This window comes from Delphinapterus leucas, chromosome 1 (assembly GCF_059928025.1).
Source record: "Delphinapterus leucas isolate spDelLeu-1000000601 "Yukka" chromosome 1, BTC_Dleu_Yukka2, whole genome shotgun sequence".
Lineage (NCBI taxonomy): Eukaryota > Metazoa > Chordata > Mammalia > Artiodactyla > Monodontidae > Delphinapterus > Delphinapterus leucas.
The window spans coordinates 7286557-7314126 of NC_143129.1; the positions used below are offsets into that span (position 1 = coordinate 7286557).

General features: G+C 59.8%; 1 protein-coding gene and 1 long non-coding RNA gene across 4 annotated transcripts; one reads left to right on the forward strand and one right to left on the reverse strand.

Moving 5' to 3' along the window:
- The first annotated feature begins 807 nt into the window (after positions 1-807).
- On the forward strand, positions 808-20760 carry CSRP1 (cysteine and glycine rich protein 1). The gene is made up of 6 exons (XM_022561995.3): positions 808-941; positions 10770-10882; positions 16174-16342; positions 17147-17276; positions 19170-19263; positions 19707-20760. The coding sequence occupies exons 2-6, from the start codon at positions 10771-10773 to the stop codon at positions 19781-19783; spliced, it is 582 nt and encodes a 193-aa protein (XP_022417703.1). The 5' UTR covers positions 808-941; position 10770; the 3' UTR covers positions 19784-20760.
- On the reverse strand, positions 20478-27520 carry LOC149750402 (uncharacterized). Of its 3 annotated transcripts, none has more exons than XR_016391433.1 (3): positions 26323-27197; positions 24875-25049; positions 20478-24346 (listed from the first exon to the last, which is right to left on the reverse strand). It is a non-coding gene; the product is annotated as an uncharacterized LOC149750402 (long non-coding RNA). The 3 variants fall into 3 exon arrangements; XR_016391436.1 differs by having other exon boundaries at positions 20478-23523; positions 26323-27195; XR_016391435.1 differs by having other exon boundaries at positions 22060-22538; positions 23264-25049; positions 26323-27520.
- Between the last annotated feature and the right edge of the window lie 50 nt (positions 27521-27570).

A 27570-nucleotide genomic window follows, 5' to 3' on the forward strand; every position in this document is an offset into this window, starting at 1 on the left:
TCTCCAGAGCACTGGGTTTCTGAGCTGTACCTGCGTCCAGGAAGGAGGTGTGAGCCTCTCCGCCCTCTGAGATGCCGGCAGCGGGCTTGCAGGAAGGGCTGGGAGGTGGCGAGGGCAGCCTCCCCACCCGCAGCTGCCCCTGGGCAGCTTGGCGACGCCCAGACAAAAGCCCAGCTGAAGCACCCACTCCTCAGAGCTGCTGTTTGGGGGTCGGAGGGGGGCTCCTTCTTTAGATAGCGGGGGAGATTGGGGCAAGCTGAGGGGACAGAGCTGTTTGGGGGGTTACACTCATGGAAGGGCACTGCTGAAGGCTTACTAGGCCTATACAATCTGTTCCCCCCGCCTCCCCCCCACCAAAAAAAAACCCACTTCCGTCTGGATTATACCCCCTTCACAGATGCGGAACCTGAGGCCTGGGGGCGGGGACCAGCTAGTACACGGAAGGGGCGGGCTCAGAGCTTGGCCTGTCTTACCCGGCGCCCCCGTGACACCTGCCACCAGGACACCAAACGCGAGACCACCTCCCGTCCCCCCACACTTCCTCTTGTGTCCGAAGTTTATCAGGAGTCTTATCTCTTGGATCACGTGTGTCTCCACCCTCGTATTAGGCTGCCGGGAAGCCCTGAGAAGTTCCGGGCACGTGTGAGCCGCTGCTTCCTCCGCGGCGGGGCGCACCGGGGGTCCCCAGGGCGCAGCCGGGACGCCTCGGGCCTGGGGGCCGCGCTGCGGGACTGCGCCGTGACATCAGCGCCGGTGCGGTGACATCGGCGCCGGTGTGGTGCAGTGTGCAAAGCCCACTGGTTGGCGTGGCCCGGACACGCCCTCCCCGAGCGGAACAAAACGCCGCGCGGGCCGGGCGCGCCCAGCCCCGCTTCCAGAGCGCTGCCGTGCCGGTCGCCCGCCCGCCGTCCGCCAACCGCCGCGCGCCCAGCCGCCGCCAGGTGAGTGCGCCCCGGCCCCGCCGCGCGCAGGGCGCCCCCGGCCTTCCGGCCCCGCCGCCGCCCGGGAAGCTGCGAGGAGGGTCGCAAGGAAAAGGGGCGGCCGGGGCCGGCGCGGGTCGCGGAGCGGGGAGAAGTGGCGGCGGTTGGTTCTCTTACCAGGAGGCGCGGGACTCCTCCCCACCCCGGGCTCCCGGGACACAAAGGGTCCCCACGTGCCCCTGACCCGGGACGGCCAGTCTCCCCACCACCTGCAGATCCCGCGGCGGGACAATCGGCGATTCTGCGCGCGCACTGAGCTCATTGTACAGCTGGGGATGAGGGCGGCCGTGCCACCCCCCGCCTGCCCCCTGGACAGCGTGCCGAGGGCAGGGTGGGGGAACATCTAGGTTCAGGGCCCGCCTGGGGCAGCTGTGCCCCGAGCCCAGGTGTGAGTTTCACCCTTAGGAAAGGACCAGATGGCAGCCGTCCCCGGTCACCCCCTGCCACGTTCACACCCCCCCTCGCCCCTTGTCTTGGCGCTGCGTGGGCACCATCACCCCAGCCTGAAGGAAGCCACAGTGTTTGGTGGCCTCAGTCCCTGAGGGCCGGGGAGCAGGAAGGGGCTGCTACCAGCACACTTGAAGCGAGCTGCAGTTATGTCACCCAGCAGGCCACCTCGAGGCAGGCGTTGGATCTGCTCTCACAGGTCCTGCGAACGCCTGTCCCATTTGTTGTGCTCTAATCAAGACCTGGGTGTAGGCGGGAGGGTGCATGGGCTCAGCCCTTCCCTGGAGGCCTGGGCTCTAGCCACCACCCCTGCTCCTGGGCGTTGATGGATGGGCAGCCCCCTCCCAGCTGCGAGGGCTTCACCTGGGGATCCCGTCCCAGCGGCTCCGGGAGGTCCAGCGGGCTCTCGTGCAAAGCCTGGCCCTGACTGACCCTGAATGCTCAGCCGACCGTGGACAGGGGGCTTCGCCTCTCATGCTCAGCTTCTTTGTGGGGCGGTACGGAGAGGGCACGACACAGGCCCGGAGCCCAGAGGGGCCAACTACTGCCTTGTCCCTGGGCCTTGCCCCAGCCTTTCCCCTGCCCACCCCCCCACCCCAGGAGCTGAGGCGGCTGGAGGAGCTGGCCGCCCCTCTGTCAGCTCAGCGTGAAGGCTGGGGTGTCTCCAGGTGGGATCTGGGCACTGGGTGTTGTGCCCCTGCTGCTTCTCACTTGCAGCCTCCTGATGCTCATGGGGGGCTCGGGCTCTCTCCAGAGAGACTGTCCTTGTGGCTGGATCCAGCCCTCTACTGCCCACAGCCTCCCAGGGAATGGCCCCGTCCCGCGGGGAGGAAATCCGGGCGGGGTACAGGCAGGCGGGGAAGGAAGTTTATCCTGCAGAGGGTGTGCTGTGGGCCAGGGAGGGGGAGGGGCCGCACTGCCACTGTGGAGGGTCTGAGGGGTGAGGGACACAGAGGCGAGACTGAAGAGCGGCCCGCCACCTGTGCTGCGGCACTGCTAACAGAACGTGAAGCGCGGCAGGGCCACGGCCTTTGCCTCTGGGCTGTCCCGGCACTTGCCTTCCCAGCCCAGGTGTTTTCTTTTCTCAAGGCAAACGTTTGCCTGCTGGTGAGCTGGTGAGCCCTCCCTGGCCGGGAGCGTAGTGTCGGCACTTGGTTGGCGAGCGGTAAATATTTGGTGAATGAAGGGGGTAGGAGTGGGCGGCTCGCGGAGCTGCCCTACCGGACACGTGTGAACCTTGCAAACGGGTGCTCCGGTGCTCACCGGTGCCCCTGTGAGTGGGCTTGAGGCCCAGGTCAGGGAGGAGAGGGACGGTTTCTATTTACTCTGGGTCTCCTGGTGGGAAGGCAAACTGGGAAGGCTTTTCTGAGAGGCTGCTGGAATTTAGATATTTCTGTAAGCTGGCTTATTGTGAAAAGTTGGCTTGAAGAGGACAGAGGAATCCTGCATTAAACATTTTGCGGTGCTGGTGAGAATAAAGATCACCGGTTGCCACCACGCGGGCGTTCTGGCAAGTAAGAACTGGACAAGCGTCAGAGCTGGCCCTTCCCAGAGAGAACAGTAGGCAGATGTCTGTGCTTGTTGGGCCCCAGGGACTGGCCTGTATCCTCCATGTGTGTGTTATCTGGGACAGTCTGTGAGGTGGGGCGGACGCTCCCCATTTTACAGACGAAGAAACTGAGGCTCAGAGGTGATGAGTAACTTGCTTGGGGTTGCGGCTGCCATTCAGACACAGGCAGACTCCTTGCAAACCCACGCCCAGTCATTCGCGTTACAAAGAGCTTTATGGTGGCTCATAAACTACTTAAGGAAGATGTGGCTTCGCAGAGTGGACGCGGGTGGAGTCCCGTTAGAACGCACGACCTCTAGGTCTTCCCTTTGCCGCATGGATGGAGAGGAGGAGGGGGCCCTTCTGGAAGTCGGGGCCTGGGTCCCAGGTGATACGTTTTCACCAGGTCTGATGCGTGTTTGAATTTTGGTGCCGGGTTTGCAGGAAAGAAAGGAAGCCTGGGAAAGAGCCTGCTTGAGGAAAAGACACACACACACACACACACACACACACACAGTGGAGCTGGGGGTGAGTCGGGGAGGTGCTGGGTACCTGCTGGAGCAGCTGTGCTGCGGTTTCCTGTGGGCAGGAATTTCTGTGGTGGTGATGGGGCCGCACTACGCAGCTACCCAGGAATTCGTCTGACGTCAACACTGAGTGATTCCCATGTATGGTAAGGAGTGTAAACACCGAGGCAGCTAGCATTTCCACCTCTTCCCCGGGGCCGGGAGGCACTGTCTGATTCCTGCAGCGACAGTGGATCACAGGCTCGGCCCCCACCCCACCCACCAACCCGGCAAGCACACCCTCCTCTGCAGTGCCCCCTGGCTGTCTATACAGGAGCCGCGGGGGCAGGGGCTTCCCGAGACGTCAGTTGCAAACAGCCTGTTTTATAAGGTCTAAGGGCTCGTGGGTTTTGGTTTTGCTTTTTAGAAATGAATCCAGGAAGATCGTTCAGACCTTTCCAGCATGGGTAACCAGTTGTTACTAAGGTGACATCGTTCCAGATAAAAGCAAAGACACTTACCTGTTGGTTAGCCTGTGAGACCTTGTTATGATATAGGACTTCCTGTGACAGTCTGGAAATACTTAAAATGAATTCTAGACCCCCATTTCTACCTTGGTTGACCTTTGGACTTCTGAACCCGGGGGTTGGAACGCTCTGTTATACGAGGCGCTGAGGGGCACGCACCAGCCCAGCCCACTGCCCGACAAGGGCCTCGGGGCCTGGACTTGAAAAGACAGAACTCAGAGAGGGAGGGAGAGAGGGAGCCAGGTGACTGTCGAGTTTTGGGAACCGTGGGGTCTGGAGGGATCACAGCGCAGCGGTGCCGGCCGGCTTCTCCCAGAGGCTGAGTCACGTGCAGGGTTCCCAAGAAGTCCCGTGAAGCTCAGGCCGGGCTTGTATCGCATGTTGGCCCTTCGTCCCCACAGCAGTGACCATTCCTTTCAAGGCAGGACTGTTTGCCAGGCTCTCAGATGGCACCTCTAAGACCTGGGCTCTGAACCCTGAGCGGCGGGGTGCCCCCGCCCCCTGCCTTGGCTCCCTCCTGACGTCGGTGCGGGGAGGAAGGGGCCGAACAGCGAGGTGGAAAGGGTGACAGCTCCCCTGTGTACCTGGCTGGGTACCACACAGCCAGGTGATTCTAAGTAGGCAGACACCTGACTGCGTGGGTGGGGACCTCAACTCTGTGCCCAGAGGTCACCCTTTGGCCCTGGGGGGCAAGAGGATTTGGAACGGGAGAGGTGGGGATTTTCCACTGGGGAAATAAAGACATGGCATGGATTGTCGAGTCAAACCACTGATCTGAGGAGAGGAGGCCTTCCCTCAGACGCTGGGAGCCAGCGGTTAAGGGTGCAGCGTCTCCGAGATGGCTTCTGAAACCTGAAACCTGACCACACTGGGCCGTCGCCTCAGCCCGACCTTCACAAGATGTGGGGTGAACGTGGGAGTCTTGCCCTGTGTCCGCTTCTCCCTCTGCTGCCCTGCGAGCCGCGTCTTGGGTCTCTGCTCTTGAGACAGAGGATCTGATGAGACGGCTGCCCAAGAAGGAGGGGGCAGCACGCCGAGCCTGTCACTCGTCGGAAGAGTTCAGTCCTGGGCTTCTCGCTTCCGACCGGCCCTGGATCCTGACATTTCCGGCGAATAGCTTCCCAGGTACTTCCAGCCATTCAGCAGAAAATTGAAGGCTGGTTGTCTATCGAGATTGTCGACATGTGAAGTGGGAGGAACTAGAGCTCTCTGGAGGAACCCACTGCAAACCCAGAGTGGCTGATGTGATCACAGGGACAGCAAAGCTTCTTGGTCACCCAGAGCAGAAGACAAAAGAGTTAAGACAAGTCTCTGCTTGCATCTGGGGTGCGGGGGTGATTACACCCCAAGGAAGGGCAGGGCACTCGTCCCTAAGTCAGGGATTCCGGGTCCCTGTTTGGCGTTGCTACTTCTCAGGCCTTGCTGCTCCCAGATGCGGCCTGGCTGCGGAGGGGAGCGGACATCCGGCCCTCGCCTGGGCCCGCCCTGCGGGTGGTCGCCAGGAGGGTGCCCTTACAGCACACCAGGCCCTGGGCCATCGCTTTATAATTTCTTTCCTGATCCTCAGAACAACTTAAGGGGTCAGTGGATGGTCCGATTTAGAGACACAACCACATCAAAGCTCAGACAGAAAAGTCGCTTGATCGTTCAGCTGGGAAGGGATGAATCCAGGTCCCTTTCTCCTGACCTCTGAGCTGAGCCGCCTGAACTCTGACCCAGAGAACATCTCTCCTCCCCATCGGCTACAGGGCCTCTGTCCTCAGAACTGAGCAAGCAGCTGAGAAGGAGCTGGGCGTCCCTATAGGAGCTCCGGAAGGGCTGAGAAACAGTTTCCTTTTAAGGCAGTTGGGTCTCCTGTCCGCGGAGTCCGGCTGGTGAGAAGACGGGGCTGGTGGGAAGGAGGCGGCCGGGGCTCCCCCAGCTGAGACTCCTCCCGCCCACCCGTAGATCCCTCGGAGGGGTCCTCACGTGGGCGGGGGGAGGGGAACCTGTCCAAGGCGCCGGGCCCTGTCCCTTCTCTGGGCTCCCGAAGGGGACCCCCACCAAGTGGCCTGGCTGAGGAGTGACCCAGCCGGGAGGCGCCCCAGGCAGATTTCGCCCATCCTGCCCTGCCCCTGGTTCCCTGGGCCCTGCTGGCTGTGGGCCCCTGACCCGGAGCCAGGGAGAACAAGGGAGGCCTGTTGGATATGTGGGTCTCCACGAGGGAGAAGGGCTTTTGTGCTGGGAACAAAACTCTGCTGGGAACAGCTCCCTACCACGTGGTCGGGGAAGCCTCCTCCCTTAGGGAGGAGCCTCCCTAGGGGCTGGAGGATGTCCCCTGTGGGTTCAGGGGGTGGAAAGCAAGGTAAGGATGGAGCCCGGGCGTCCTGGACGCTCCCCGAGTGCAGCCCCCCTGAATACGATGGCACCAGCACAGTGACTGGGTGGCTGGACCCGGCTGGGTCCCAGTTCTGCTTCCTACAGCCTGGTGACTGCAGGGGGCTGACCCGGCCTCCCCAGCCCTGTGTCTTCATGTGTGTCACGGGCGTGTCCCCAGCCCCAGGTCACCAGGAGAAGTGGATGGTGTTTGCAGACTGCCCAGCACACAGTAGGTCAGCAGACTCAGGGCAGGCTGTCTGCCGGGTGCCGCGGGCAGGGGTTTGGGGGTCGTGTCTAGTCACCTCGTCGGAGAAGGCGCATGGCTCCGCGTGAACCAGAACCTCTCCCAGGGGTCCCTGCCCAGTGGCCGTTCTGGCACCGCCCCACAGGAACTGGAGTCGCCACGTGGCTCAGGGGTCTGGGCTCTGCACTGAGCACCTCCCTGGGGTCACTCGGTGCAGCGGTGGCTGCCTGATTAGAACGGGGCTCTGCAGCGAGGGCGGCGTGGGGGACGGTTAGGCGGGCAGTACCGACCTTGCTTCTCCCACCCGACTGTCCTTCCTGGTTTGCAGCGCCCAGCTCTGGCTCAGCAGGGCAGAGGGGCCAGAGGAATGGCGGGGCCTCAGAGGCCGGGGATGGGACTGGCCCTGGGGCTCCAGGAGCTTGGGCCTTGTGGGTTATTTGAGGAGGCAGAGCGTGGCTGCGTGCTGTTCGAGCGATCCTGTCCTCTGGGGGTGTAGGATGTGCGGAAGCCTGATGAGCTGTGGACGGTGCAGAGCCCGGGAGGGGAAGGCTGGCCCTGTGCAGGTCGACGGCCCGTCCAGGGACGGTGGGCCTCCGCCCTGCCCAGAGGGCTTCCACATGCCTTGCCCCAGGCTGGGGCAATTAAATCACCAACCCTGAGGATGTGTGAGGGGCGGGCGGTATAGCAGGAGACAGAGCTGGGAAGGTACTCGGGGAGGCTCTCTGGGTGAGGAGTGAGCGTCCCCTTCTGTGCCAAGAAGGTCTGGGGTGGGGGGTGGGGGGCGGCTAGGAAGGGGATTCCAGAAACAGGGTGGCCGTAATTGTCCTCTCTGGGGATGCATTCAGGTGCAGGGTAACTGGCTTAAACAGCAGGGGAGCTTCTTGGTTTAACTGGAGAATCCGGAGACTAGTCAGCGTGCGTTTGGCCTTGTTGTGTGGCTCAGTGATGTCAGGGCGGCTCCCTTCCCTGCTCTCAGCTTCCTCCTGGGACGACTGGTCCCCCCGCTTGGAACCACAGCCCTGGAGCCCATTGCTCTCCCTTCTCACTCAGGGGAAGGGGGCTTGCTTCCAGGACGTTCTCTCTGAAGATCAAGATGTTTTCTTCTCCGGAGTTCCCAGAACTCCCTTCTGTCTCCTTGGCCTGAAATGTGTAGCTGGCCCATCCCCAACCGGTAACCGGGGCTGGTCAGCTTAGGTCCAGGCCATGTGCGCTGGCTGAAAATCAGGGTGGTTCCCAAGCAGAAGGGGACTGGAGCGTGGTGCCCCCTCCAAGGGGACCGTGGGCCAGCTGAGTGATGGTGAGTGGGGAGAGGCCCGGAGAGGCAGGGGTGTCAGGGTTTGGGGTGAGCAGGTGAAGGGGGCACAGAGCAGGCACAGCCGGGAGAGGAGAACTGCTCCCCGTTCTAGGGTTTGGGATAAGATTCTTCAGTGCTGGAGAGAATGGCTGGGGTTTCAGCAGCAAAAAATGGACAAGTCAGGAAAAAGAACAAGTTAGAGAGGAAAGGTAATGAGTTCAGGTGGCTCGTGTCGAGATCGAGGTGCTCGTGGACCATCCAGGTGGAGGTTCTCCCGTGGAACCGGGTGTACGAGCCTGGGCTCGGGGCAGAGGTCAAGGTCAGCGATGAATGGAAGTCCTTGGCAGGGGTGACCTCAGGTGCAGTGGGACCAAAAGAGACTGGGGGGAGAGAGGGACCAGGGTGGGGCCAGAGGAATCCCAGCTTTCAGGACACGGGAGGACAGAGCAGAGGCAGTGAAGAGTGACTGACTGGTCCACTCCGGCAAAGCCTTGCTGGAGATTCCCACAGTTCCGAAAATATTCCAGCCTGGGTCCTCGGAAGCTGGCGTCACCAACACCCCTTCCCCACATGGAGCCTGCTCTCATCCCTCACATACCCACTGAGCATTGTGAGGGCCTCGGGCTCTGCAGAGATGGATGGAGGGCATGGACCAGCTGTGGCTCTCAGTATTAGGGGAGCCGATTTATTGAACACCTGTATGAACACCTGTGTGCCAGGTGCACACACCTGTACAAACACGTGTGTGCAGGGGACTTGGTAGTGAACCTCGACTGGACCTTCTTCTTGAGCGGAGGCCTGTGTCCACAGTCCGGTGGGGCGGGGTGGGGGGAAGAAATTTTCCTCCACCCTTCTAGCTTCTTCTGACTGGAAAAAAATTAAATTGACACGAGACAGATGAACAGGAGAAAATCAAAGTTCAAGAACATGTCTACATGGGAGAGACCCAGGAAACCTGAGTAACTCCCCAAAGTGGCTGAAACCCTCCCCTTAAATACCATCTTCCACTAAAGACAAAAGAGGAAGTTGGGGGTAGGGGAAGGCGATTTACCTGGAGATGGAAAAGCAAATGCTCGGTGAGCGAGTGTTTGCTGAGCCAGCAGACACGATGGGACAGAGCGGACTCTGGTCTCCAGGCCCTGCCGACCCTCCCAGCACACCCGGCCCGTGTTCTTTGCAGACATCTCTGGCGATAGCTCTGTTTGGGGAACAGGCCCTCTATCGAAATTCTTTTAGGCAGTCGGGGGAAGGTCAGTTTCTTCCTGAGTCTCTTGGGCCTTGATTGTTTTCGGCTTGAAATAATCTGCAGGACAGAGAGACGTTTCGGGATGGCAAGTTTTGTCCCTACAGTGCGTCAGATGGGAAGCTCCGGGCAGTGGAGACCATGTCCCCTCTGCCCTTGACCCCGACTCTAGCTGCCGGCACATCCCTGGTACCAAGAGGGTGGGCTCTGGATGTCCCATCCCTGCGTTCGGCATTTCCATGACGCACATCCCGGGGGGTTTGCCTCTGCATTTCCCAGCACCCTGAGCCCTACTCACCCCATCACCCATCTTGTACCCGCAGTCGCCGGCGCCCCCCCATAGAGCCTCCCACCCCAGCCCCGTGCGCTTCTGTCCAAAGAACTGGAAGGGTCGCCGTCCCCCGGCAGCCAGGCATTTGTTGAGAGTGGTTGAGATGGGCCTTCCCTGATCTCGGGCTCTGCGGGCATCTGTGTCTGTGCCACTCGGGCTCTGACCTGCAGGGTCGCCTCCCCTGTGCCTTGGATTCTTGCACTAATAATCGTCACCGCACACTCAGCACGTGCCAGGCACTGAGCCGCGCCTTTGACACGCCATGTCTCACTGCATCCCCGGAAATGATCTGTGAAGTAGCTTTTGCTTTTATCCCCGTTTTACAGATGTGGAAATCAAGGTTTAGAAAGACCAGCTACCTTGTTCAAGGTACACACAGCCAGTGAGTGGCAGGGTCGGGACTGGACCAAACCCATCTGGCATCAGGACCCCAGCTCAGAACCAATACCTAGAGCATCGCAATGTTGTCCCAGGCCGCCTCCTTCGGACTCACCTGGGTGCTTGTTAAAAATTCACGTTCTTGTACCTCATCCTCAGAGGTCATGATTCATCGGGTCAGAGTTGGCGCTGGAAAATCTGATTTTGCAAAAGGCCCCCACCTCCCCCATTCTAATGGACTTGTAACTGGGCCCTGTGTGCCTACCTCCTGGTTTAAAAAAGAATGGGTTTTTTTGTGAGCTATATCTTATATACAAAAGAGCGCATAAAACCTGCATATGTGTAGTTCAAAGAATAATTACAAAGGGAGCCTCTGTGTGATAACCACACATGGCTGGTGCCTTAGCAGCCCCCTTGGTGGCCCCCTTGTTCTCTCTTTGAGGTAACAAATCTAAGACAGTAGTTTGTGATACTCATTGCCTTGCTTTTCTTTATAACTCTCCCACCCATGGGTCCCTCCCTTGATGACAGAATTTTGCCTGCTTGTGGGCCTGACACAGATAATTTGTGTTTTATGAGTTCTAGCTTATCTGCTTCTTTTGCTCCAAATTCATCTTTGTGAGATTCATCCCTGCGGACGCACGTAGCAGATGGTTCGTTGTTAACTGCTGTTATGGCTTGTATCTTGTGCTTGTGTGTATCCTTTAGAATGCCGGGCACGGGGCTGAAAACACACCGGTTGCTCAGCGATTACCTGTGGGCTCTGGGTTGGGAAGGCCCCAGGTTACCGTTCAAGGAGGGCTCTGCCCCCCCAGCTCCCCCCTCGGCCTCTGTCCCTGGCTTTTCTGTTGTGGGCCATCTGTGTCTCCATCTCCCCGGGGAATTAATTCCCGTTTCCGCGTCCACTTTCAGAATGCCGAACTGGGGAGGAGGTAAGAAGTGTGGGGTGTGCCAGAAGACGGTGTACTTCGCTGAGGAGGTTCAGTGCGAAGGCAGCAGCTTCCACAAATCCTGCTTCCTGTGCAGTGAGTACGCACCCCTCCCAGGCCCTGCTGTTGCCATGGGGACCGGATGGGGCAGTCAACACCCCGGGAACTGGCCCCACGGGAGGTAAACAGCTCGACATTTGGCTGGCACGCAGCTGGGCGGGGAAGCACTTCAGGGCCTCTTTGTTCCTCAGAAGCTCTTTTCTAAGGGGAGGGCGTGAGCTGGCCCGAGCTGGAGGGGTGACGGAGGCGCAGGGTCTGAGGGTGGTGGAGGCGCAGGGGCTGAGTGCCGGGCAGGGAAGACTCGGCGGGGGAAACTTCCCGCTCACTCTCTCTTCTTTCTCTCCCTGCCACAATCCTGGCATTTAAGAGGAAGACACTTTTAGCCCAAAGTTTCATCAGGCTTTGGACCCAGATTACCCCTTGTTAAATGGCAACAGAAATCACAGATGCAGAGGACAAACTAGTGGGGAGGGGGAGGGCAAGAGAGGGGAAGGGTATTATGAGGTCCAAACTACGATGTATAAAATAAATAAGCCACAAGGATGTATTATACAGCACAGGGAATAGAGCCAGTATTTTATAACAGCTATAAGCGAATAACTTTAAAAGTGGTGAATCACTATGTTGTACACTTGAAACTTATATAATACCATACATCAACTATATTTCAATTAAAAAAACATTTTGTCAAGGCAGCAGAGGCAGCAGCCTCAGGGGAAGCTGCGTCTAGGGAGGAGCTGGGCTCTCCGCCCCCCCCCCGGCCCCGCCCTCCACCCCCCGCCCCTGCAGCCCGAGGCCTTTCCCCGCACTTCCCATCCCTGCCTGGAGCTGGGCTGTCACCCTGCACCCCCACCCCTGCAGCCCCGAGGCCTTTCCCTGCACCTCCCATCCCCACCTGACAGTCTGGGGTAAGAGGAAGGTGAGCTGGAGGAATTTGGACATCGTCCCGACCGGACCCAGACCCACTGCTGCAATCACAGCCTGGATGAACAGGAAGCGGGGCAGTGGCCGCCATCCATCCGGGAGCTGTCGGGTGGTCCGGGGGTTGCAGGGCATGCAGAGCCCGCGGTGCTGCACTGGCCATGGCCTGGGCCGGGCAGCCGTTCAGAGCTCCTGGCCCAGGAAGTGGCGGATGGAGGGAGCCTCCCCATTTTCCTGAGTGACGGGATTCATTGCGACAGAGCCGAGGTTCTGGGTTAGAAGAGGTGACCTGCGTTTTCCTTGAGCCCAGGCAGAGGGGGAGGCAGGGAATTGTGGGGTTAAGCTCTAGGTTTCAGAACCAGTTGGTCCGGGTTTGGATGGGAATTCTGTTTTTGTTCTCTGCGTGGTGATGGGCAGGTTACTCGTTACAGGGGGGATAACAACACCTACCTCATGGGGGCGGGGGGGATGGGGGGTGTGAGAATTAGCAGGGAAGGGGCTCAGGAAACAAACAAAGCAGTTAGAGCAGTTGTGAGTGTTCAGTAAATGATAGCAGCTCCCCGACACACACACACACACACCACACACACATACACACCACACACACACATGCTCGCATACATACACACCACACATACATACACGCATGCTCGCATACATACACACACACCACACATACACACGTACATGCTCACGTACACACACATACAACACACACACACACACACACACACACACACACACACGGCCCTGGTGTGGCTCAAGGACCCCTCAACAGCGGCTGACATCTCAGCCTGTCTGGGAGGTCTGGGAATCGGGCCCGTGCCCCCGGCTTCACACGAGCAGAGTTGGGAGAACTTGGCTGCCTTGCTTCCAGGAGCTCGTGGTCCAGAGCAGGGTCCAGACAGGTCAAGGGCCGCCTGCTCCCTGGATGAGCATCAGATCCCACCTGCTGTGGGCGGAGCAGCCAGAAGCCCCGCCCAACGCAGCCACACCCTCTGGCCGCAGAGACTGATCAAGGGCTGCCGGTGGCCAGCAAGCTTGGGTGGGGCCTTTGGCGTCCAGCCCGGAGGAGGCCGCCGACAGCGGCGTCGTCGTGTAATAAGCGATTCTCTGCACTCAGGACTTTGCGAGCTGCTTAGTTTTTTCAGAGGGAATAAGAGGCTTTGGCCCTGGCCAGGGAGAGGGTCCAGACTGCCGGCCCCAAGGACCCCTCTCTGCCCTCAAATGTTGCTCTAATCACGGACTGAAAAGGACCAGCCGGGCGGGGAGGCCTGCAGGCCTGCCTGTGGAGGAGTGGCCGCTGGCCGGGCGGTACAGGGAAGCCAGGAATGCGGGGCACGGGGGGTGGTACAGGAAGGAACGGGCAGGCCTGGGGCAGGGGTGGGGTGCAGAGGACCAGAAGCAGTTGTGGGAGGTCAGGCTGGGGGGCGGGGCGGGGAGGGCTGCTGCAGGACTATAGCAGCTACAGGTCAGCCTCCCGTGTCTCTGGGGTCTCCGGCTGCGGCCGAGTTCCTGGGCACTGGAGCTAGGGGATGTCGCCAGTCTGAGCGTCACAACCTGCTGATTCTCGGGGCCTAGAGCAGCACCGGGCGCGCAGGTGTGTTTACCAGTGGGACGAGGGTCACTTCTCTTTCAGTGCCGTGGGCCTAAGTGTCTAGCTGGAATCAAGAATGCAGAATCACCCTCAGAATCAGGGGACCTTCACTCCAGAGGCAGAGAAAGGCCAGCAGGGTGTGGGCCTGGGTGGCATCAGGGACCTCAGCCCCTTGCTGGCCAGGCCTGGGTGAGTCCCTGAGAGAAGATCCTCTGACTGTCCTGGTGCTTGCCTCTGGTTCCTACTCAGGTTGGCATCCACGATCCCTTTCCTGGGGCCTGGGCTACGCAGGACGCTGCCCTAGACGATCGGGGAGAGCAGCCTCCTCCCTGCGCTCGGCGCACAGGGTACAGCCTGGTGGTCTGAGGAGGGGCCGCCAGTCCCCATCCGCAGGCAAGAGGGCTCGGCTCTGCAGGGACCTGCCCTGAGGCTGCTGCTTCTCCGAGCTGTAACGGCTCCAACCTGGGGCACGTCAGCCCTGTGGGGAAGCAGAGCAGGTCTGGCCTCTCCCAGAGGTGGTAGCTGCTGGAACTGGGCTGCTCCCCAGAACCCGGAGCACCGGGGCACTCTCAGAGCCCTGCACGACCCCAGCACCAGCATCCCTCACCCGCAGGCTGTGGTCCCTCGCCCGGCCCACCCGAAAGGGCTTCTGGGCTGGCAGGGAAGAATCAGGCCTGAAGGTCAGGCCCTGCTTCGGCTGGTTCTGTGAGCTGGAACTTTTCTGTGGGCCTTGGTTTTCCTTCCAGAAACAGAGAATTACTGTCTTGGGGTGGGGTGAGGGGACCCTGGCCTCTCACCTGGGGCTGCCCCTACCCTGTGGCATCTGGAGTACATTTTCCCAGCAAATGCACACAACCAACCCGTAATTAAGTTTTTCTGTTTGGTTTTTGCTTAATGTGGTTTGGTAGAAATTGATTTAGGCCTTCCTTCAAAATTCCCCTTAGTGGAGTTTCTGGAGGAGTCACCAGGTGCCCAGACTGGACCGGGGTGGAGGCCAGAGGCCAGGGCCTCTGGGACAACAAGGCAGAGCGGAAGCGGCAGTGAGGTCGGGGTGTCCCCCTATAGAGGCTGGGACTCAGGTAGGGGGCCGTCTGGAGGGCTCAGTCATAGACCCTGGAGTCTCCTCTGGGCTGAGCCCCTGGGTCTCCTGCTGGCAAGGTCGCTCTGAGGAGACCTCCATTCCTCTCGCCCTTCTGTCTCACTTGCTACCTCCCCTCTGGTCTTGGAATTTCCAGGTCCGCTTGGGTCTTACGGGAAGCAATTCCAGGCCAACTTCCCACCCAAGAAGGAATGTTGGAGCCCCACCCCCTGCTGTTCCCGGGAGCCAAGCCCTAGGGAGGCGGTGGGAAGATCCATATTTGGGTCGCCCGAGTGCCGTAAGGACGTGGGGATCTCGGGCAGGACCAGAGGGTCCTTATTTAGTCTGAAATCTCAAACCTGAGCCCTGGGGGCAGAGAGCCGGCCTTTAAAAGCAAGGGGATGGCTGGGAATTCCCTGGCGGTCCAGTGGTTAGGACTTGGTGCTTTTACTGCCAAGGGCTCAGGTTCAGTGCCTGGTCAGGGAACTAAGATCCCATAAACCACACAGCAGGGGGGAAAAAAAAATCTGAAGGCGAGGGGATGGCAAGCTGGCCAGAGCTGAGCGGAGCGCCTCTTTGCAGGGAGGAGAGGCCGGCTCCTCCAGGGCTTCCCGGGAATCCATCTTCAGAAGCACGTGTTTGAGGATGTGGTCCAGGTGGACACACTGAATCCCAAATCTGAGGACCTTCGTGGGACCCAATTAGAATCATAGGCCAAGACCTAAAGAAGCAGGGGAGTCGGGTCTCGAGAGCAGGACTCGGGGTTTGGAAGCCGATGGTATTTGGAGGCCTGGCCCCCCGCCTTGTGTTCCCACGGCACTAACTCTGTATCATACCGTAGGGGCAGTGGACGTTTATGATGACCTACTGTGCACAGGGTACTGTGCTAAGTACTCCCCGGGTGAGGGCTCATTTAATTCTCACAGCCACCTTTTGGGGGGAGGCTGTCATCCGCAAGAGGACACGAGGGCTGGGAAGGGGCAGGGAGAGAGATTGGGCTCTAGGCAGCTGACTCTACATGACCCTGGGCTCCGAACTGTTTTACGCTGGGTAGCTGGACACAGCCCTGCTCTGAGATCCACAGGAAGATACAGGCGGCCCGCAGGCTTTCCACTTTATCCCATTCCAGTCTCTTAACCTTGGAGTCAGGAAATTCTTCCCCGCATCTGACCTCAGTCCCTCCCGTGGCAAAGTGATTCGGAGATTAGAAATTGCAGATCTTGCTGCCTGTATCTCATTTCAAAGCCCGCCATGCAGGGTGCTTAATAAATATGGCCCTTCCCCTCTGGAAGCATCACTTCCCCGGCACCCCTGCCCCCAAGCCTGTAGGGGTGTCCCTTCTGGATCCCGTCGCTGGAGGCAGGAAAGCCCTGCCTTTCTTCCTTCCTTTCTTTTCTTCCTCTTCTGTCAGGACACATGATCGCTCTGTCAATGCAGAGTGAAGGTCCAGCAGGCTTCCTGGGGCTTGGGGTCAATCTAGGCTCTCGGCTACTGAACCCGGGGACTTCTGAGGCTGCAGAGGACCAAGGAAGGCCCATGCGGTTCCTGGTGGGGGGCGGCTCGGCCAGCATCCTTAGACCCCCTCCTCTCTCCTCCCAGCTCCCTGGCCATCCTGACCCCTGTCACCAGGCTTCTGAAAGATCGGGATATTACGTGTGCAGAGTCCCAGAGAGCTTCGGCTCTCGGGGTGCTTGCAGCGAACCGACTCCCCGTACCCTCTTTCCTCTGCAGTGGTCTGCAAGAAGAATCTGGACAGCACCACTGTGGCCGTGCATGGCGAGGAGATTTACTGCAAATCCTGCTATGGCAAGAAGTACGGGCCCAAGGGCTACGGCTACGGGCAGGGCGCGGGCACGCTGAGCATGGACAAGGGGGAGTCGCTCGGCATCAAGCACGAGGAGTGAGTACGCCCCTCCCAGGTGTAGAAGCACCTACTGCGTGTCAGGCCAGTCAGAGGAGCGGGGGCCCAGCAGGGAATGAAACAGGCCAGGCTCTTCCCTATATGGCGGAGCCGCAGCCCATATTTTCATGGGCGTCAGAGCTGGGAGGGGCCCTAAGAATTCCTGGGTCCTGTCTCTTCTTTCCACAGATGAGAAAACCCAGCCAGTCTCGGTGACTTGCTGGGGGCCCCTACAGGCAGTGAGTGTCCGAGCCGGACCAGCTTGCACCCCTGCTCACGGGGGCGTCAGTTCCCTTCCCCGGAATCACGGGGTGTCACTAGGTCCCCAGCACCCACTGACCACTGACACGCTGTGAGTGGAGGAGCTGGCGGTCAGCCTGCCAGCTCCTTGGCCCTGGGGGTGGGGGGGATGGACGGAAGTGATGGATGAGTTCCCACATTTCGGCCAAGGTCACTGCCCCAGTGGGGGTGATTGGTCAACAGATTTCTCCTGGAAAGACTCTTATAATCGGCAGGCCGAAGGAGTGGGGGACAGAGGAGGGCAATTCCTAGCAAACGAGGTGCTCTGTGACTCCAGTGTTTCAACTGGGGGGCTGAGCAAAGTCTGACGTGCCGGTGAGAGTAACATTGTGCCCACCCTTGGTGTGTCCATCTGTAAAGTGGGAGGTGACCCCACAGGACCTGGCAGCCACGGCCTTGTAACAGGCTGGGCCAGGTGGAGGCGGGGTGGTGCCCACACGGTGCCAGACCCCCGCCTGTACTGCTGCCTGTATGTCATGTCACCGCACATCCTTCCCCACGCAGGGGCCCCAGCCACAGGCCCACCACCAACCCCAATGCGGCCAAGTTTGCCCAGAAGATCGGCGGCTCTGAGCGCTGCCCGCGGTGCAGCCAGGCTGTCTTCGCCGCCGAGAAGGTGATTGGTGCTGGGAAGGTAAGGCTGCTGCTGGGCCAGGGTGGGTGTGGGGACGCGGGCCGGCCAAGCCCCTTCCTTGAAGCATGGCTTCCGGAGCTCTGCGAGTGCGACCCTAGCTTTGCTCAGCCAGCCCGAGCCGTGGGCTGCAACTCCCTCCCTTCGTTTCAAAGCCCACCTTGAAGGGGAAACCTTTGTCCCCGTGCTTGCTTGTCCCCTGTGGCTTCTGGTCTCCAGGGGGCTGAATCCCTCCCTGCTCGAGCGTAACAGCCTCACCCCTGGTGGAAATGATTTTTAAGCGCCTACATGCACTTCCTAGGGAGCTGCCAATCTATGGTATCTCTAGAATCAGGGGCCGCAGACCTCTCAGGGTGCGTGGACACAAGCCCTGAAAAGAATATGCAAAAGTTTGTGGGATCCTGTCTCTCCCTGGGAAGACGTTCCATAGCGTGCGTCAGATTTTCAAAAAGATTTGTGATCCAGAAATGTTAAGAACCACTTGAAAATCCACGTACATCCTGTTTCAGAGGATGTGGACTCAGAAACCCACCCATGTCCCCGCAGGGCGGAGCTTCCCAAGGTTCAGGCCTGTCACGGCCTCCTGGGAGGCGATCTTTTCTAACTGCCTCGCCTGCCCTTCCCCCTCAGTATTCCGATAGTAGCCGCCCAGGTCACCAAAGCACAGTGGGGTCCCCTCCCTCAGAGAGGCTGTGGGCAGGGGTCAGGATTTGCAGCCTGGGACCAGCAGTCGGGGACCACTGAAAGGACATATTCAGGATGGGCGCCCGGAGCGGGTTTCTGGACCTTCACACGAGGCTTGGCCAGGCTCACACGGTCAGCTGTGCGGCCACGGGGCCTGGAGCCTGTCTGCAGCTTCTCTGGACCTGCGTCTTGGCCTCTGAGGCTTTTCAACCTTGAGGAGGGGCCGGGGGGAGTGGATGGGGAACTCACACGTAGGACAAGTCTAGACCCAGCACTGGTGCCTGCTGGGGGGCTGGGGGCGCCAGGGTCTGGAGGCAGGAGGCAACATGCGCGGGTCTGGCTGTCAGGAAGCCCGAGGGCAGGCAGTTTTCCTTTCTCATCTCCACCCCAGGCACGGGCAGCCGTTCGAGGGAGTCGCTTTGCCCTTAAAAGGCCTTGCTTTGTCCCGTCTGCTGCTGCTGGCCTCTGGCTTTCCCGGTTCTGCAGAGCTGTCAGCCCGCTTGGCTGCGCTGCTGGAGCTGACAGCTGATCCGGGTTTGGCAGGCTCCTGCCAGGCGTGCAGACCCAGGCCACCTTCCCTGGGGAGGCTGTTGGCTGTGCTGCCTCTGGGCTCCTCGTAGCAGCACGAGGGGCTTCTGTGGCCCCCAGGGAACGAGGCTCCTTGGCCTTTCCCTGCGGGTTCAGCATAGCTCGTGGACCCTTTCTCCTTCCAGTGGTGCCGGGCGCCTCCTCTGTGCCAGGCCCCTGCCCAGCTGCGCCACCCCTCCTGCCGCGGTGACGGCCTTTGGGCAAACCAGGCACCTGTTCTAGGATCCAGAGGCCTGGCGGATCATGAAAGCCTGCCCTGTGGCCAGGCTGCGTCTGTCTGGTCCTCACATCCGGCTGCGAGGGCGGCAGCGGTCTCCCCGTGAGGAGTGAGGAGGCCGTGCACCTGGAGGTGATGCCAGGGCGGGTCCGGAGCCCTCGCCCGCTCCAGTGGTCCCGGGCAGGATGGTCCGGATGAGGCTGGGCCGGCCCTGACGTTGGGAGCTGGGGAGCGGCTGCCTTGGTGGTGGTCCCACCCCTGGCCTGCTGCCCCTGCCCACCCAGCACTTTCTCCAGGAGGTGGGGTTAGGGTCCCTCCAGCAGCGGGCTGGTCGGCCTTCACGAGTGCTTTCATCACGTCTAGGGGAACGGCTGGGATCAGTACTAACTGCTTCCTTCCCTCCCCAGTCCTGGCATAAGTCCTGCTTCCGGTGCGCTAAGTGCGGCAAAGGCCTCGAGTCCACCACCCTGGCCGACAAGGATGGCGAGATTTACTGCAAAGGTGGGTGGTCCCTCCCCCACGTCTTCCCTTCCTGGGGGTCTGAGGGGCAGAGGGCCGAAGGCCTTGCTAGATGTCGGCCCCTTCCGGGCCTTGGAGTCCGTTCCAGAGCGTCTAGTGCGACGCTTTCCCGTTAGCGCTGAGGGGGAGCCTGGGGGAGGAAGTGACTTGGCCAGAGTCACGGGCAGATCGGGGCAGGCTGGGGCAGAGCCTGGGCTCCAGGCTCCCGGCCCAGAGCTCTGACAGCAGATGACACTTCTCCCGGGATTTCAGACATGGGGGAATGGCCACACCGTGGAGCCAGGGACCTCCTCGCTGTTGGAGTTGACGGGGAGGGGGCAGCGCTGATGGGCTTCACTGCTCCAGGGGCCCGGCCAGGCGCTGCGGTTGTGGGAGGGCCGGGAGGTGTGGCCGGGGGCGTTCTCACCCCTCTGCTCTCTCTGCAGGATGCTATGCTAAAAACTTCGGGCCCAAGGGCTTCGGCTTTGGGCAGGGAGCTGGGGCTCTGGTCCACTCTGAGTGAGCCTGCCCGTCGCGTGCCCACGCCCGTGCTTCTCATCACCACCCCTTCCTGGCAGCCTCACGACCTCCACGATTCGTCCTCCCTTCAGCCCTGCACGCGTCACTAAGGACTTGAACTGGGGTGCCTGGCTCCCTTTGCTTCGGGCGTCTGCCGGAGGCCGCACCCCTCCAAGGTGCTCCCTCCGCCTGGGACCTGCCGCCCATCACTAGCAGGAGGCCTTGGGGTTCTGGGTCTCGCACGGCCCTGCCCCACCCCGCAGACCCCTGTCCTCAGCCTCGTAGCTGCATGTCCGTCATCAGTGGAGCCTAGCGGGCGGGGAGCGGGACCGGGTGGGGTGGGAAAAGCTGTGCTTCTTGTCAGGGAGAGGGGCTCCCTGGAGTCCCTCAGAGCCGGCCTGGGGAGTCCCAGCTTGGGAGTTCCTGGGGGACACACAGGCAGGCGCACACCACAGGGGCCACCTGCCCCGCTCGGCCTGGTGCCTTTGAGGCTGGGGGCAGGTGTCTCCCCACTCGGGCGGAGAGCAAGCCAGGCCTAAGGGCCCCAGAGTCAGGATGTGGTCTGGCCTCCCCAGGCTCGTGCTCCCTGTGGGACGGGGACCCTAATGAAACACTCCAACATCGCTACACTGTCAGAGGCCCAAACCTGAGGGTGCATAACTCTGCCCCCAGCCCTGGGTCCTGAGGCTGCGGCTCTGTCCTTAGCACACCTGCCTGACCCTCAGACGTGGAGGGAGGTAAACGCAGCCTGTCTTCACCTGGACACCCTTCCCCTGCCCCCAGCCTTCTCCAGCGACCCCTCTCTGGGCACGCCACCCACCCCTTCCAAGCCCCCAGGTCCAGAGCAGCAGGAGGGTGGGGAGGGGCCAGGCCCCGCTGCCCCCCAGGGACGGAGTGGGGCTGCCCTCTGGACCGTGGGCTGCAGCGCGGGCTCTACTCAAGCTCATTCCGCACCCAGTCAATAAAGCTGTCAGAACAGAACTCTGGCGCCCTGTCCTGCTCTGGACCTCCGTGGGGCTGGGATGGGACTTGATGGGAGCCACCGAAAGTTAGCAGGAGGTCTGGTGGAAAGAAAGTGGCCGCTTCCTGCTGTGCTGGGGCTGCTTCCTCCCTAGCGTCCGTTGTAACTGAACCCGCTGTCCCGGAGTGACCCGACCAACCCAATCCTGCTGCCACATCTGGGGGTGGGAACTGTGTGGGCTTGGAATTTGAGGGGCTCAGCAAGGCCCCCAAACTGTGCTGAGAACTTTTCCCAGCTTGGAAAGTCACAGAGTGAGAGGGAAACTCAGCCAGAGGAATATGCATGTCAAATCCAGAAAGCTGACTTCTGCCCAGGAGGCAGGCAGTGGGGTGAGGGCTGGGAGTCCGAGATCAGGTCCAAGCTCGCTGTCCTCGGGCAGGGCCTGCTGCCTGGCTCACAGATGGCCGTCTTCTCACTGTGTCCCCCTCCCCCCCGCCCCGTGGCGGGAGGAGCTGGAGAGAGTTTCCAGGGGTCGCTAATCCCACTCATGGGGGCTCCACCCTCCTGATCTGATCACCCCCCAGAGGACCCACCTCCAAATACCATTACCTGGGGATCAGGTTTTAACACATGAATATGAGGGGTGGGGAGGACAGCTTTCAGTCAATAGTGCAAAATTCACTCACTCCGACCCGATAGCCCCAAAGTCTTAACTCTCCTTCCAGAGACTTAAAGTCTCACGCGGCGTCGCGTACACTGTACGTGGGAGAAACCCCAGGCCTGAGGCGTCCTGAGGCAAATTCCTCTTCAGCTGTGAATCTGTGAATGATACATGTTCTGTGCTTCCAAGGTGCAAAGGTGGGACACACAGAGGATAGACATTCCCGTTCCAATAGGGAGAAATAGGAAAGAAGAAAGGAGTGGCAGAACCAAGTAATTCCCAAACCGAATGGGGCAAGTTCCACTAGACCACAAACCTCGAGACCAGTCCTCGGCCCTCTGGCCCCACCGTGGGGGGGGGCGGCTCCTGGTGGCCCCCTCACCGGAACCCTGGGGTGGGGGTGGCCTTCGCACTTGTTTTTAAAAATGGAAGTCTTTTTTTTAAAAACGTTATTAGTTCTTTTGTTTATTTATTTTTAATTTATTTACTTATTTATTTATTTTTGGCTGCGTTGGGTCTTCGTTGCTGCCTGCGGGCTTTCTCTGTTGCGGCGAGCGGGGGCTGCTCTTAGTTGCGGGGCATGGGCTTCTCATTGCGGTGGCTTCTCTTGTTGCGGAGCACGGGCTCTAGGCACGCGGGCTTCGGTAGTTGTGGCACGTGGGCTCAGTAGTTGTGGCGCACGGGCTTAGTTGCTGCGCGGCATGTGGGATCTTCCCGGACCAGGGCTTGAACTCGTGTGCCCTGCGTTGGCAGGCGGATTCTTAACCACTGCGCCACCAGGGAAGCCCCTTGCCCTCACACTCTTGTGATGGGAGTGGCGGCCCTGGTCTCTGAGTCACCTCCTGGGCCATCCCCCCATTGTCCTGGGGAACAGCATTCGGCTTCCTTGAGGGTCTGACTTGTCCTAACCTTATCGTAGGTCACTCAGCCGCACCCTGAGTGCTCTATTTCTGCAGTAGGGTAGGCTGGGAATGTCCAAATCTTTAAGGTCTGCTTCCTGTGTGCTCCGTGCGAGGCCAGCCTCCAGGCTCTTCTCTCCTCTTGCGTTTCCATTTCCTGGGAGGAGCCAGGCTGGTCCTTCCACACTTTGCTCAGAGCTCTCCTTGGCTAAATACCGTTGCTCTCAAGTTCTACCTTCTACAAAACACCAGAGTCTGAACACGCTCGAGCCACATTCTTTGCTACTTTATAACAAGGGTCCCCCTTGTCTCCTTTCCAATAACACACCCCTCATTTCTGTCATCAGAATGGCCTTTGTCATCCATATTTCTACAACATTCTGCTCAGAATTACTTCCTCCTTATTCCCTGAGACAACTCAGGCTTTCTCTCTAACTCTCTCTTCTTTCTGAGCTCTCACCAGAATCTCCTTTAAGGGTCCGTTCACAACAGTGTGGGTTTTTTCTAGCAGACATTTCCAAACGCCTCCAGCCTCTACCCATCACCCAGCTCCAAAGCCATTTCCACGTTTGTAGGTGTCTGTTACAGCAGCAGCCTACTTCCTGCGCCCATTTCTGCCTTGGTCAGTTCAGGCTAACAAAATACCATAAGTTAAGTGGTTTATGAACAGCAGAAGTTTATTTCTCGCTGTTCTGGAGGCTGGGAGTCCAAGATCAAGGTGCTGGCGGATTCAGTGTCTGGGGGGAACCCACCTCCTGGTTCATAGATGGCCGTCTTTCTGCTGCGTCCTCACATGTGTACCTCACAAGGGGGTGGGGGGGCCCGCTGGCTTTTATGAGGGCACTAATCCCACTCACGAGGGCTCCTCCCTCAAGCCCTCATTACTTCCCAAAGGCTCCATCTCCTAATACCATCACCTTGGGGGCTAGGATTTCAACATATGAATTCTGCGGGGACACAAACCTTTAGTCTCCGGTGGGTCACCTCAGCCAAGTCCACGGAAGAGCAAACGTTTTCTAAATGAGCTCATCTGAGAGCTTGCAGGGTCCTTCATCTGAGGGATGCGCCTGTCGCGTGTTTGGGGCTGGGCTTCCCTGCCCACAGTGTGAATCCACAAGACAAAAATCAACTGCTTTAACAACAGCAAGTCTGTGCATCGTGTCCGTATGACCAGATCCAACAGTGGCCTTGATGGACTCCTTCCCTGACTCTGGGAATGGGCCCTAAACATACAAGATTGGTATAGACCAGTCAGTGCTGCAGAGGTGTACGTAAGTGCAAGGTGAGTTGCCGGCGGGGCAAGGGCTCCATCATCTTGATAACATCTCTATGTCCAGCCCAGGATGTGGCCAACTGGACGTTCTCCCAGAGGGTTTGTGCATCAGGGAGGATGGATGGTTCCACAAACAGATCATCCGACCACCGGCTGCTCTGGGAGGGCCCACAGGAGTGGCCGGGATGGGACGTCTGGGCCCCAAAGCTGGGAACAGGCTGCCCTCTGCTGGCGGCTCGGGGGCCCCTGGCGCCCCAGCACAAGGCCATCCGCCAGGCTCCTACACTAGCTGCCAAGCTCAGGAACACCGGTCATCCAGAGTAGCCATGGTGCGGAAAGGGCGGATGCACCTCCTGGGAGTGAAACTGGGTAAAGGCAGAAGGCTGTACCCAGAGGCCGGTGGCTGGCCAGGAAGCCCCTAAGGGCAGCGTGGGGCGCGCAGCAGGGGAGGAGGGGGGTGGAGGCTCGCCTGCAGTGAGTGAAACCCAGTTCCCCTAAAACCGAGTCCCCCTACCGAGTTCATGATTAATCTCTCTACCCAAAACTTTATTCCCTTTCTTATCCCACCCCTCAGGACTGAGGAGTGTCAAAGTAAAGGGGGGGATTGAAACCAAGCAGGACACTGCAGGACCTTCCCGGGTACAAAAGCCCCTCCATGTCCCCCGTTTCTTGTTTGCAGAAAAAGGTTTTGGTCTCTGGGGCCTTCTCTGAGTTCCAAAGAGCAGGCTCGACAGTTAATGATCAGGACAAGATCACAGGCCTCCTAGTTCCTCCTGAAGGGATGTAGGTAAGAATCTTTGAGTCGTCCTGCAGAATCTAAGACCCCCACCTCCTAGAGGACGGTGGCTACACGCTGACCACAAGCATGTAGACCCCAGACAGATTGGAACCAGAAGGTTGATGGTTGAGATTCCTGAAATGTCACCCTGTTACCTCACCACCAACCAACCAGAAGAAGGTCCAGGAGCAGATCAGACACCCCATAACCCTCTCCCCTCACACTGTCTTTAAAAACCCTTGCCTGAAAGCCTTCATCTCTGGAGCATGAGCTACCTGTTCTCCTTGCTTGGCGCCCTGCTAGTAAACCCTTACTTTGCAGCAAACATCAGCTGTCAGAATTTGGTTTTCTGTGCTGTAGGCACATAAGCCCTTGCTTGGTAACATGGGGGCCCCAGAGGAGGAGGGGGCTGTGGGAAGGGGCCGTACCTTGCAGGTGGCGCCTTGCGGTAGGCCGAGAAGTGGGCGCCCCCCAACCCCGTTCCCCAGGTAGCACCCCACTTCCTGCACGTAGGTGTGCTCACCTCTGGACGCAGGTGAGTTTCTCCCTCTCAGGATTTGCATGCTTGTAGGGCCCTGTGGTCTGCCAAACCCAAATGACCCAAAGGAAGAGGGGCCGAGGGTCTTTGCCCGTTCCGGGATTTCTTCTCATTTCTGTGATGGCTGAGCGAGGTGTCCAGGGCCCTTCAGGAGATGCATCTGTGGGAGCAACGCCCAGTTTTGGGAGGGGCCGTGCTGTGGGCTCTTGGGGTAGGACGGGAAAGCGTGGTCCATCCTGGGGGGAGGTAGCTGAGGATGGCCGGAGGGGTGAGGATAGGGAGAGGGAGAGTTGGGGGTGAGAGCTCCTCTCAGATGTGGGAGGAAACCCCTGGCAACTGAGCAGGGTCTCGTTCCCAGACCTAGAGGTGCTGACCTGTGGAGCAGGGGAAGAGCCATCAGGGATCAGCGACTGGACGATTCCGGCCCCTGCCCCTCCCCTTCCCTGGCCCACTTCTCCCTTCCCTCTCCCCTGCCTCCCTCTTCCCCATCCCCTGCCCCCTCCCCTGCCCTCACGTCCCTGGCGCCCCTCCCCTGTCTTCCTCCTCCCCGGCCCCCTCCCCTGCCCTTCCCCCCTGGCTGTGCCTCTAACCCCCTGCCCCCCACCATGAGAAACACAGGGGGAGGCTTTAAATTGGATTCTCAGCCCCACCCCTAAGAGTCTGATTCATCCACGGGGGGCCTGGGAATCTGTATTTGCAAAGCCCCTCAGGTGATTCTGATGCCCGGGGTCAGCTAGGCTGGAGGATCTCAGGAGGAGTCCGGCCTCTAGGCCAGCGCCTGCCTCCACCCCCAGCCTGAGCTCTGCACCCCACCCGGCAGCTGGTGCCGCCTCTGAGCAGACCTAATGATTGGAGAGGACCTCCTGGAACTTGCTGTTTCTATCCCTGGAGTCATCCAGGACAGGCCCACCCTCTCGGCTGACAGTCCTTCAGAGACGCTGAGTCTGCTCCTGGGCCGGGGTGGGTGGGCAGGGGGCAGACAGACATCCCTGCCTCCCCGGAGTTCCCGACTAAGGCACGAGGGGCCCTGTTGGCCGTTTCATCGTCTGAGAAGGAGAGACATGGCCGGGGCGGGGCTGTCCCAGGGCTGGAGAAGCAGGCCGGGGCCTTGCACCGGGTCAGGGGCAAAGCAGAAGCCACCCCCTCGGAGAAGACCCCACCCTGCTGCGGCCGGCTCCCTCCCGACTCCCGCTTTTGGACATTTTGGAGGTTTCATTCCTTGTCTCGTGCACTTAGTGCCGTGGCCTCTGTGAAGCCCTTAAACGCGTTCACTCATTTAATCCCCACAAGAGCCCTCTGAGGCCGGTGCTGTCACCACTGCCATTTACCAATGAGCAAACCGGCCGCAGCCTAGGATCAGGCTCAGGGTCAAATGGTAGAGCAGGATAGAGACGCGGATGGCTGGGCCCAGGCCTGGGTCCTGCACCACGTACCTGGCACTCTGCTTGCGAAGAAGCTGCCTCAGGCCGGGAGGTGTGGGGTGCGGTGCTGGGACTGTAGCAACAGCCAACACTCACTGAGCACATCCTGTGAACTCAGGCACCCGTCTGGGTGTTTCTGACATGACCCCTCCACCAGCACTGAGGAGTGGTCATCTTATCCCTTTACTCCAGAAGAGTCACTCCCAGGGGTGGGGCTGAGATTGGAGCTAGCTGTGTGACCCTGGGCCCACCTCCACCCTCTGGGCGTCAACCTCTCATGTGTGAATGGAGACGTCCGCCTCAATTAATTCCAGAGAAGTGCTGCTCAGGCTTGAGAAGCTCCTGGGGATCTTGCGAAGGTGCAGAATCCAGTTCCGCTGTCGGGTGGGGCCTGAGAGCCGGCACCTCCCTCGGGCTCCCAGGGGAGGGAGGCACTGATGCTGCTGGTCTCAGGACCACGCTCAGCAGCTGGGCTCCGGGACCCGCCCGGCTCTGATGTTCTGTTTATGGGTCTGGGGAGACTTGCCCCAAGGCCGTGAAAATTCCGGAAGCAGGTTATGGTGAATAAAGCGCTTAGTGGGCATTTTCCGCTCCTGGCCAAGCCCCTGGCCCTGGGCCCTTGACACTTCTACTCTGCGACCTCAGCCTGACCCCTCGGGAGGGTTCAAGGGCTCCCTCCTGGGCCACACGCAGTGTTGCCTCTCCCTACAGAAGGAGTGAGGGAGGTCCCTGCTCACCCTGCCTCGTCCCAGAACACAATTCACACCCAGTATGACTCACTCTGACATTCCTTCCCACCAGTCGCCCCGAAGATCATATTCAAGAATATGCTAGGGGCTTCCCTCCCTCTCCTCAGCCCCTCCGCCCTGAGCCATCTCTAAGCTTCTCCTTGACCCCAGTCCCAGGCTGGACAACTCACAGCCTTCTCTGCCTGGTCTTGACAATGGCACTTAGAGGAAAGTCTCAGTTATCAAAGTAATACAAGTGAAAATTCATAATCCTCGCTATGAAACTCAAAAGCAAGCAGGGAAACCCCAGCACCACGGTCCCCTCAGGTAGAAGGAAGTCCTGGGGACATTGTGACCTTTCTCTCCATCCTTTTTCCTCCATCACGCCGCTATCCCATGTGATTTAATTTTATTTTATATATATTTTTTGCAGTACGCAGGCCTCTCACTGCCATGGCCTCTCCTGTTGCGGAAGCACAGGCTCCGGACGCGCAGGCTCAGCGGCCATGGCTCACGGGCCCAGCCGCTCCAC